General features: G+C 33.8%; 1 protein-coding gene across 1 annotated transcript; it reads right to left on the bottom strand.

Moving 5' to 3' along the window:
- Positions 1-107: 107 nt before the first annotated feature.
- On the bottom strand, positions 108-3,126 carry LOC140809430 (phospholipase A1 PLIP1, chloroplastic-like). Its single transcript, XM_073167051.1, has 5 exons — positions 2,259-3,126; positions 1,587-2,105; positions 1,334-1,393; positions 824-1,240; positions 108-666 (listed from the first exon to the last, which is right to left on the bottom strand). The coding sequence occupies exons 1-5, from the start codon at positions 2,880-2,882 to the stop codon at positions 256-258; spliced, it is 2,031 nt and encodes a 676-aa protein (XP_073023152.1). The 5' UTR covers positions 2,883-3,126; the 3' UTR covers positions 108-255.
- Between the last annotated feature and the right edge of the window lie 7,758 nt (positions 3,127-10,884).

Genomic DNA, 10,884 nt, shown 5'->3' with positions numbered 1-10,884 from the left:
AAAGGGGGATCCGAATGTGGACGGGACGAAAGGTTTCTAGTACAGAGTCATGGAAAGAAATTATGGCATTATTACGGTAGAGCAATCTATTTTAAGGTGCTTTCTGACAACTCTATGACAATCAAGATTTAAAAATCGTTAGCTATCCCACCAGCATGCATATTGTTGAGCAAATCTCTTTTTCAATTTATTTACAGTATAAAACAATCCATATCCACTCTTAAGATACAGTGTGATCGATTGGAAAGTACTCAGTCAGACACCGGTCAATATCTTTTTTGTCGTTTCCGATGTATCACGTGTATGGCTCCATGCATGCGGTGATCGTGAAGTTAAGAGCGGCCATAGCTGGTTCCTCTGTCTTCTTGCTTTCTTGACTCTCAGTCTTGTATGCTGTCGTATAACTTCATTCATGGCCTTTAAGTAGTTGCTTGAATCATGATCCCACATGATCGTACCCTCAGAGCCATAGGCAGAGGGGTCGCTTAGAGTTTCGAGGGGGTGAGGAGAATTTAGGAAGCCTCGAAAAGCATTCTTACTTAGGGAACCGTTGGTGGTGTCCAAGGCATACAGAGCACTGCCCGGAGGAAGCAGAGGGTGAGGTGGAGATGACTTCTCATCCGGCTGGAGGATGAATATTTTCCCCATTGGAGAGTATAAGAATTTCTGGGTAAATTAACAAGAAGACGAGTTAGATTTGTCGGAGAAAAAACCTTGGTACTCTATACAGTATACACAAGTCTGATTCAGGAAACTGCTGCCCAACACGTGATTCCGAATGTGTAGAATAAGCGAGAAATTTATAGAAAGAATAGTTACTTACATTCTTATTTAGACAAGGGTGGAACCGGAAGGTGCTACTTAAACCCTTGAGTACTCGGGCAACGTAGTTGGGGTAATTGCACGAGAAAGCTCGTGGGACGATATCTCTGTGCATCATCACAAAATGAACATGGTTGTCATCTATATTTAGTTCATCAAGAATTTTATGGCCTCCACAGAAGATAAATGGCGAGCCAAAGGTGACCACTGGAAGAAGAGCTGACGGTTCCACTGCCTTCCGTCTTAACAGCATCAAATTGACCAGTAGAGCGAGACTGCCACCAAGCGAGTGCCCCGTGAATTGAAACTTTGCTCTATCACCAAATCTGTTCAGATGTTGTTTTATCTCTGGCAAGAATTGGTCATATATGCCTTTTGCTGCTTCATATATTCCTCTGTGAACTAGAGCATCCATTCCCTGCCAAAATTGATATTTTTTCTCAAATGAATCCCATCCATTTATGTTTTGTAAGACTTCAAAGCTATTTTGGAATTCGGTGTCGATACTCACCTCAAATATGGTTGGTTCAAAAAAGAGATTTGCCTGCCAGGAAGCCAATGAGTCAGACCCCTGCAATTCAATTACTCAGTTACAAAACTTGTTTGCATTCAAAGTTATACTGATTGTTGTGTGACGCCTTACGCCTAACTATTCAATTCTTTTTTAAGTAGAGAATGTCACAATTGTCCACTTCGTCGGTGTCAAATAAATTTTTCTAAGTCAGCTATGATTTGCTGTTTTAATCTTGAGATGAGAAATTTACCTGGATGACAAAGCTCCGAGTATATATGCTGGAATCATCACAAATGAACCAATCACATGGCGAGGAGTGAAGTGATTGAAGGTCTTTTGCGGCCTTCTCCTTTTGCTTCTCCCCTGCAGCAACCACTGATGTCATTGTTGAGGCTGCTACACATGCAGCTATCTCCGACTTGTATATTCGTGGCGAAGAAATCCCATCTTCCTCTGTCGGGCACTTGTCTTCATTAGATGAGAACGAACTCTCTTTTGTAAATTTAGACTCGGTCCGTATATTTGTTGAATCCTTGGATCGAGATTGTACATAACATGCAGCAGATAGTGCAATATCACGATAGGCAGCTGATGATCGAAGGCGTGGTTTCTGTGTAGAATGTTCTGCTGATTCTGATCCAGGATGATCCGTAACATGCACTCTCGTGGAATCCTGCTCAATTTTGTCTTTAAGAGCTGCTGCTTCTGCCTTCTTTTCCAGTGATGATGTAACAAAGTCCAGGCCGTAATATCTCTTCAGATCCTCTGTCTGCATGACATGGAACAATATTATTGAGATATAGTACAACCACCCCCCCCCCCCCCCCCCCCCACTTTCTTTTTTTTTTTCTTTTTTCAGTTTAAAGCTCTAGTTGTCTGAAAATCTTTTACACCTTAAAAAGTTTGCTCGTTTACACAATACCTTGATATCCTCGATCACATAAGCCATGTTGCACAAGAAAGACAGCTGCGCGTAAAGCTTAGTATCTGACCGTGATACATCCCTCAACAATGAGGAAAAAACGTCTTTATCGACAGTAATAGCCTCTCCTTCCGCATCATCTTCATATTCCACTTCACAGCCTCCATCTTCATCACAACTCTCAATGCCGTCACCAACATATTCCTCATCCTTCTCTTGTGTCTCTTTCCATTTGTTCCGGAGCTCCATTAGCCTCTCGATCCAATTCGCCCTCTTCTTCCCTTCATCGACATCTATCTCCTCCTGAGGATCACTATCTCCAATGACATCCATGTCTTTACTTATGTCTGGATAAAAAAGAAATGACCTCAACGAATCCGGAATCATGGCACTCGACAACTGGATGTTGAAGAACCCTGATCGACTATTCTTTAGCTTTGGTTCCATCGTGGACGCCCGAATCCGGCTGATAGAACAACAAAGACGGTTTTCAGAATATGATCTCTGTAGTCCAGTTTTTCCAAACAATTCATTGTTCGATAACAAAGGACGAAGCCTTTCACTCGCGTTGTTTACATGATCTGTTGGTGTGGCATTCGTAACCGGAAACAAAGAGCATGCCATGGCCGCGACTCTACCTCCCAGTTTCCTACAAGGGAGAGGAGTAGTGTTCCAAACCTACGAAACTGAGAAAAAGTTTCTTTTGAAACCAAACTCGTACATTATGACCAAGGTTTTAAAGAAGCCACAAGTGACAAAAATCCCACCTTGTTTGCAACGAGGAGATTGAAAAAGATACCAACCGTTAAAGACAAATTCAAAATATTATGATGCTGAAACGAGAAAAGTTACCATGAGAAGCAGAGGAAAATAGAAGTAAAAGGGATGTGAATTGACTAGAATAACCAGGCCATCCTTCTTTTTATGATGGGGTATGCGAGAGGTCTGTCTGTCTGTCTATTGGTAACTTCCCTCGTATTAAATTAACATAGCAGTCCCAGTCTTGAAATTAAAGCTTCGTGTGTGTCACATTTTGTCTATTTCCTTTAAAACTTGTTATTATCAATTCTTTGATTTATCAACCGCAAATTTGGTTTTTAGGTTTGACCAAACTTTGTAGTCGGCTAGCAAGAAATCTCGCCAAAAATTGATGACCAATTTCACAAGCAAAAGTAAAATGTAAACAGCGGTTTGATCAGACCACTATATATATATATATATATATATATATATATATATATATATATATATATATATATATATATATATATATATATATATATATATATATATATATATATATATATATATATATATATATATATATATATATATATATCAAAATAGAATATGGAAATTTATAGAATTTCGTGTAAAATTAAATTTCATCCTAAGTTTTTTGTATTTCTAATGTATTAAATTTGAATTTTTGGAGAGTAACAGAGTGTTCGATTTCATTCCACATATCAAGGGCCTTTTTCTCATTAATATCGTATAGTTTTTGGCCTTTTCCTATCGAGCAAAATCAATACAAGATGTAATTCAGAACAGTCTTTAAAATATTTTTTACAAACTCGCCACCATTCATAATAAAAGTAAGTGAAAAATGTAATTTTGGTCATATTTTAATCTTCAATATTGTCGAATATCAATCTTAATCAGTTATTTTCGTATTTTTTAACAATTTTAATCATTTTTTAGACGTGACGCTGATATGAAACTGATGTAATGTTGTTGACTGAAATTATCAAAATTAAGAAGATACGATACTAAAATTGAGATTTGATAACACGTAGAAGCAGAACCATGAAGAAAAAGGAAGAAATTTTCTCTAAACTTATATATAACAATAATATTTGCATATAGTGTTTTTTTGATTCGAATAAATAAACCTTCCAACTAACGTTCTAAACTAAGATCCTTTATCGGTTCATCCGTCCCTTACCCAATTAAATTCAAACCTATATGGCCTATGCGGAGGCTTCACCATTGAAATTAATTACTACAACACATTATTTTCACAAGCGGTTCTTCCACTCGATCGTTTCACTACTCATTAAAATATAAATATAATATATATATATATATATATATATATATATATATATATATATATATATATTATTTATTTATTTATTTATTTATTTATATATATAGCCCTCCCCCTATTTCTGGTTTATCGAGGCAGTGGTAATACGTGCCCCAATTGCATTCAATGCTAACCCAATAAGAACTGCGCAATTTATTGTTAATCAAATATATGAAGATTAATTTGCTCATAAAATCTTCGGTATTTATCTAATACACAAAGGAAAAATCTTTAATTATCACTTTGAACTCATTCTCGAAATGGAGATACCAATACAAAGCTATAATTGTTTATGAATTAGTGGTTATGATTGATTGTGATTTTGGTCCAGTGTTCATAGTGTATGATCAACTGTTTTACGTACATTTATTTCCCGATGAAATTAATATTCGGTTCAATGTTTCCATCATTAGTACTAACTAAAATTGATGCATGCTTGCATGCATATATGCACTTTAAAAAATCAGCAATTTTGTTTGTAAATACAAATATTTTCAAATTTTATCCATGCTTTTTTAATAAATCTACCAATGATCAAGGGTGGATACAGCTTTGCGAATGCTGGTTATGTCGAGATTAATTATAATTTATTTCCCCCCCAAAAAATAGTGGATGAAGAGAGCTAATTATTAATAATATTTAAATTATCACGCCAAGGGCATTTTGGCCACGGCAATTGACATATCGGAGAAGAAGTTGGGTGGGTACATGAAGTCAAGGAGACACCTGGCGACACACCGGATAGTGTGTGCAATTCTTCTTATTTTTTCTGCAAATTTCAATTTTATTTTGTTCGGACTTGACTTTAATGAATCAGTTTTGGGCCTATTGAAACACCTTTTGACACGTGTTTAATTTAGGCCCAGAATATCTATTAAATTTAGATGAATTCATAAGCCCATTCATATTCAAGACGTAATACAGCTGCCATCAAGCACGTTGCTTTCCCGGATTATCGAGTCCTTGCTTCCAGTGACGGTTCATATAAAAGAATAGGTGGCTTCGCATTTATCAACATGGGGTGCGGCATGAAACCAAGTTTTCAATCATTGGCATGAATCGAGCCCGAATCGCGTCCCGATCATATGGCCACCAAAAATCAGAAAAATTAGTTCCGTCACTATTCCATAAAAGACTCCAGAATGATAATCACAAAGTAGGAGGACATATAGAAAATTTTAATCAAGCAAAAGAAATGACGATGACATAACTACAACAAATATGCTCATACACAACAACAAATAGACAACGGTTTATTTAGGTATTGACAACCGTTGTCCATGAACGTTTTTTAGCTAAGACATTTTCTTAAAAACCATTTTCGATTAGCTTTGTTAGCCAAAGACCTAGCATCTTTTTTGAGGTCAAATGCATCAATTTTTGTAAACCTTGTCTATTTAGTCCATTAGCTTTGTCAATTTTTGGCGCATATGCATAAAAACATAGGAAGGATATAACTTTAAAAAGCTTGAGAGAAATCCATCTACTCGTGACAAAATGAACTTCTTTTTATTTTTGTAAACCTTGATCTATTTAGTCCATCCGTGCATATATACACATATATGTAGTAGCTAGAATAAAATAAAAGAAGAGACAAGACGTACAATGTAGTGGCTAATCAATCTGAGTGCTCATCCAATCCACGACTAATTAATTATGGGTGCACATGCACTATCAATCAAAGATGTTTCTAAAAGTTTTAAGACACGAGTGAGATTAATTTCATGAATTACGAGGAAGAAGAGAACTTGTCTGAGGTAGACCGTAGGCCTTACAAATTAAACCAAACATGATTTTGAATTATGTTCACTATGGCGTTTTTTTTTAAATAATTACAACGTCGTTCACCCAATTTCAAATTAAACTAAAAAACTAGCTAGAGATAATCTGAATAGAGATAGAAGAAAAGACCAAAAACAAACAAATTGAAAAGAAAAAAACAATTAATAATATAGTCTCTAAGTGGATTTAAAAAGACTTTCTCAATTTCTTCATACTTCAACTCCCACAGAGAACGCATTTTGACCAGATACTTGAAAGCAAAAACGAAAGGGGGAAACGGGTATATAAAGTCCCATAGGTAAAATGCCGCAGATAAAAAAACCGTGACAGAATTTGTTCCTCCCCTCAAAGGCTTCCGGCTTTTACACAATATATATCGATGCTGCGCCAGAAACCTTTAAGGGAGAGAAACAAAGGCGGCCACGGCGAAAACACCGTGTTGTAACTTGGCTTCTGGGAGCAAAGGCAAACTTGTTAGTTCTCCCCCAAGCTCTTCTAGCTTGCCGGCCGCGTGCTTATAAAATATAAGTCAAATTTAGTAACATTTCTGCCTGCATTTCATCATTGATGGAGTACCATATAATACAGCAGGCTAGCTAGAAGCCCTTGAGGGAGAGTAACAATCACACCTTTGGACTTCTCGTAGGAATGAAAGGGTACTTTTGCTGGTTTGATCATCTGAAGCTGAGTAAAAACCCTATTTATAGCAAAAAAATTAAAGAAATTGTAAGGGGAAAAAGTTGTGGGACCCTAATAAAATTCGGCCATTGTTATTCAAATCTTATATATATATATATATATATATATATATATATATATATAACACTTGACAGGCCAGTACTATTCGTCAAATAGGTGGGAAATTAACATGAATATATGGCTTAAATAGATCCATGATTTGAGTTCCCCTCCAATTAATGAACCGTTCGGATTTTGTCTGGTCCTATTTCATATGATTTTATCCAATGTCTAAGTTAAACAGTACTACAAAATACTAATGGATTTATACGAAAAGCTACCTCTTAACTCCTGATTCAAGTTGATTAATGCACTTAGTAGGTCTTTATTCGTCGAGTATTACTCGTCTTTAGATCAATTACTATAAATTCGATCCATTCGATAAAAGGATCATTCTTCCCTATAATTCATCTTTCTCTCAAAGAAAGTATAAACGAGTCCTGTAAAATGAGTAATATGTATTGAAAAATCCCGCTTTGCCTGTGTTTCGAAACAAATAAGCAGTAGTACTCCTATAAGTAATGAGCTGATACGACTTCGTAGCCTAATCTATTGCAACAAAATTGACTGAAATTCTGGATTTGAGATAGTATACTATCTCACCATAATCAAGTACATTTTTGTGAATCTTCAAAACTAAAGAATGACCATCTTCTAAATAAATTCATATCTTGAAGAATTTCATTATTTGAAATTTTCTAGAGTTTAAATCCTTCTTAAAACCGATTTTTTTTTCTCTTGCTACTTGATATTGCAAGGATGCTTTCTATAATTTCTTAAACAAACTAACATATCTAATACGGATAAAATAAAACAAGCCAACAAAATAATCTACCAAATGTACACGTCGTGTTTATACAGGCCACCTAGATTATATATACTAGTATCATGCATTGCGTATTTGCGTGTATATAATATCATCCACATTGGAGATTTTATTAGGGTGTTATAAGTATAATTAAGAGCGATGTTTTCAAATTTATAATAAAATTTTTATTTTTAAATAAATTATACTCGTAAAATAATTTTAAGTTATACAAAATTTAAAAAATATTTTTATTTATTTTAAGTAATAATCATTTAACGAGGTATATAAAATCGAAAATGTATTTATTTAATATAAATAATAATATTATATGAGTGTACATTGAGACTCACAAATAATAAATGTTAATGTTAAAATGGATGTGAGAAAATGAATATGTTAATATAATATGTATGTGGCATAATTTGGATTTCACACCGATCGATGTGGATGTCCTAATATAATAATTGAATATATGTGTTGTTTATACATAATATGTGTTATTTCTTAAATAATTGTCATAGTTATTATACAAAATAATATTTTTTAAAAATTTGATTAAGTTATGACTTTCTACATCTAAAATTTGTGTAAGAGTAAGTTGAGAAAATGCAGGGAAAAAAATTAGCAAGAGAGGTTAAAATTACTAATAAGTTCGTGGAATGGAATCTATGTATATCAAGTATGATTTTCCGGGCAAAATTGGGAAAAAAAATGTGTTCACTTTTAAGTTTCTTGTGCTTTATAATTTGGTGAAAGGTCGAAGTATGATACAGATAAACTAAAATATAAATTTAATGGTTTGTATTGAATCGAATGCTCGAAAATAAAGGTTTGCTAGTTCAAAAACAAACCATGTCGAATTTCTTTCAGTAAATTAAAATGCATCTATTTTCTTGTATATCTACTTACCTTCCCGTATGAACATGCAAATATATATATACAGTTTTATCACATCCAATAGATGAGTGACACCTCATCGGTGCTCACATAGATATATATGGTATATGTGCAGCATATCAAAACTTTATATATATATGGCCCTCAAAGACAAAAGTCAACCATCCGAAACCAAGAATATAGCATCTTACCCAATCAATTATTTCCGACATTTGATTCCTTCTGATAATTTTATCTTCATGCACGTACATTTCAACCCATTTCGAATATTCTACATACGAGATGTTAGTTGATCATCATTCGTCTCGCGTGCGCGCACACACACAACCAAGTGTTGCGAAAACTATTGGATGTATCGCAGGACTGCAGCAAGTGGCATACATCGTCTCAAAATCCAAACATGCATGGAAATATATATGAGGCTTATCTGCGGCAAGAATTCTCATACATGTATAAACTCTAATAAGGATCCTTGTTTATCGAATATCTATAAATTAAATTTATATATAAAAAAAAATTGGAATCTGGCTTCATATATAGCTGAATGATTGTTCTGTACACTTCAGTGCACCGCGTCTCACAGTTTGGCCTTTTGATGCTGAAAGCTACAGATTATTCCGTTGAGAGAAGGAATCGATATATTATTGTATAGGGGTTGGTGGCATGCATTATGAAACAGAAATTTCACGTACATTAAATAATAAGGTTAAATTTTACTTTCTTTTTTTAAGGTAAATCCGTGTTCTGCTGTAGAAAACGTACGACGTGGAATTCAGAATATATATGGAACCCACAACAATCTAAACTTTGTAAAGAAAAAACGTAACACAAAACATGATAAGTGTATAATGAATTTTATATTAAAAACACCATATTATATATTTTTATCTTCTTCTGTTCCTGAAATTTTATCTGTAGCAAATACTTTCAACACTAACACAGATCATAATAAAGCGATAAAAAGTTGTCGATCTTCTTTGGTTGGGTTCTGCGGCTTTTTGTAAATCTTGTGGTCCCGCACTTTGCGTGAAAAGGATGGCAATACTTTAGAATAACTGATTAATGAGATCCTATCTATGTGGACACTACCCTCACTTCAATTTCAAAAAAAAAAGTGGGTCCTATATATATATGTATGAGCAAATTTTGGCCATCTATCTTATCATAAGAGCAATACTCACGTGGATAGGATGGAATAAACCGAATTACTATATTAGTAAAAACAAAAGATTTGTTCAGAGTGCCATAATATGATGCTTGCCCATTCATCTTTATCAGATTATTTCCGTACACCTTGATGTGAGAGGCAAATATAATAAACAAGAGGAGATAACGATCGATCGGAATATATAAAGTGAAATTTAATTATTTTAAAATATTTTTATACTAAATTTTAAAATTACTAAAAACTTTTACATATTTCATTACGAGACTTCCACGTTAAGAAAAATAAAACCATCTTACCCATTTTTAGAGGTCCCCTCCTGTAGAGTCCTACCTAAAGTAAAGATTAAACCCTTGCTAATTATTGAATTATTGGTGACACGTGTCACTTATAAATGATATTGGAGGCGTGGTGTAACACAAATTTCTCTTTCTTGGAATCTAAAAAAAAGTCGGATACAAATTTGATTTTTATGAATAAATAAAGATTTGATATAGCCATCTCTCACTTATTTATTTTCTTCAATAGCAATTTTTTGAGAGATTTGGATTTCTTGAGTTTCTTTTTGGAATTGGATTTGATATTTCAATAACCTCGATACGATGATTTAAGTTAACACCTTGATATCGAATTAAATCTCAAAACTTAAAAAATTAAGTGATGAATGTTTTGAATCGTGTCTTGAACTTCAATTATCTTCTTGAACTTGAATGGAGAGGATTTCTGCCTTGAAATTCTTCCCCGCTTCTCTGCACACTTTTTTTTTGGTCTTTTGTTCCCACTTATACTTGAAGATTTGGTGATTATTTATCTTAATTACAAAATTTGATTTCAAATACTAAAAATATTAATATTTATGCAATCTTAGCTTGCGATATTAACTTACACACAAAATATATAATAATATCTATTAATTATTTATTTATTAATTTACAAATAAATAAATAAAAATTTGCATCGATATTTAATATTTTTTGTACTTGACATATACTACCAATAAATTTAATTGTCTACACGTTATTTTTTGAAAATAAAGCACGTACACCCGTAGTAGAACCAAGAAGTTAACGGTGTGAACCAATCTTGCTCCTCGGCCACATATTTGATTCCATAAACAATTATAAAATCATGTAGAAAGTTGAGATAT

Source organism: Primulina eburnea, chromosome 13 (assembly GCF_022965805.1).
Source record: "Primulina eburnea isolate SZY01 chromosome 13, ASM2296580v1, whole genome shotgun sequence".
Classification (NCBI taxonomy): domain Eukaryota; kingdom Viridiplantae; phylum Streptophyta; class Magnoliopsida; order Lamiales; family Gesneriaceae; genus Primulina; species Primulina eburnea.
This window is presented reverse-complemented; position numbering and strand designations above follow the sequence as displayed.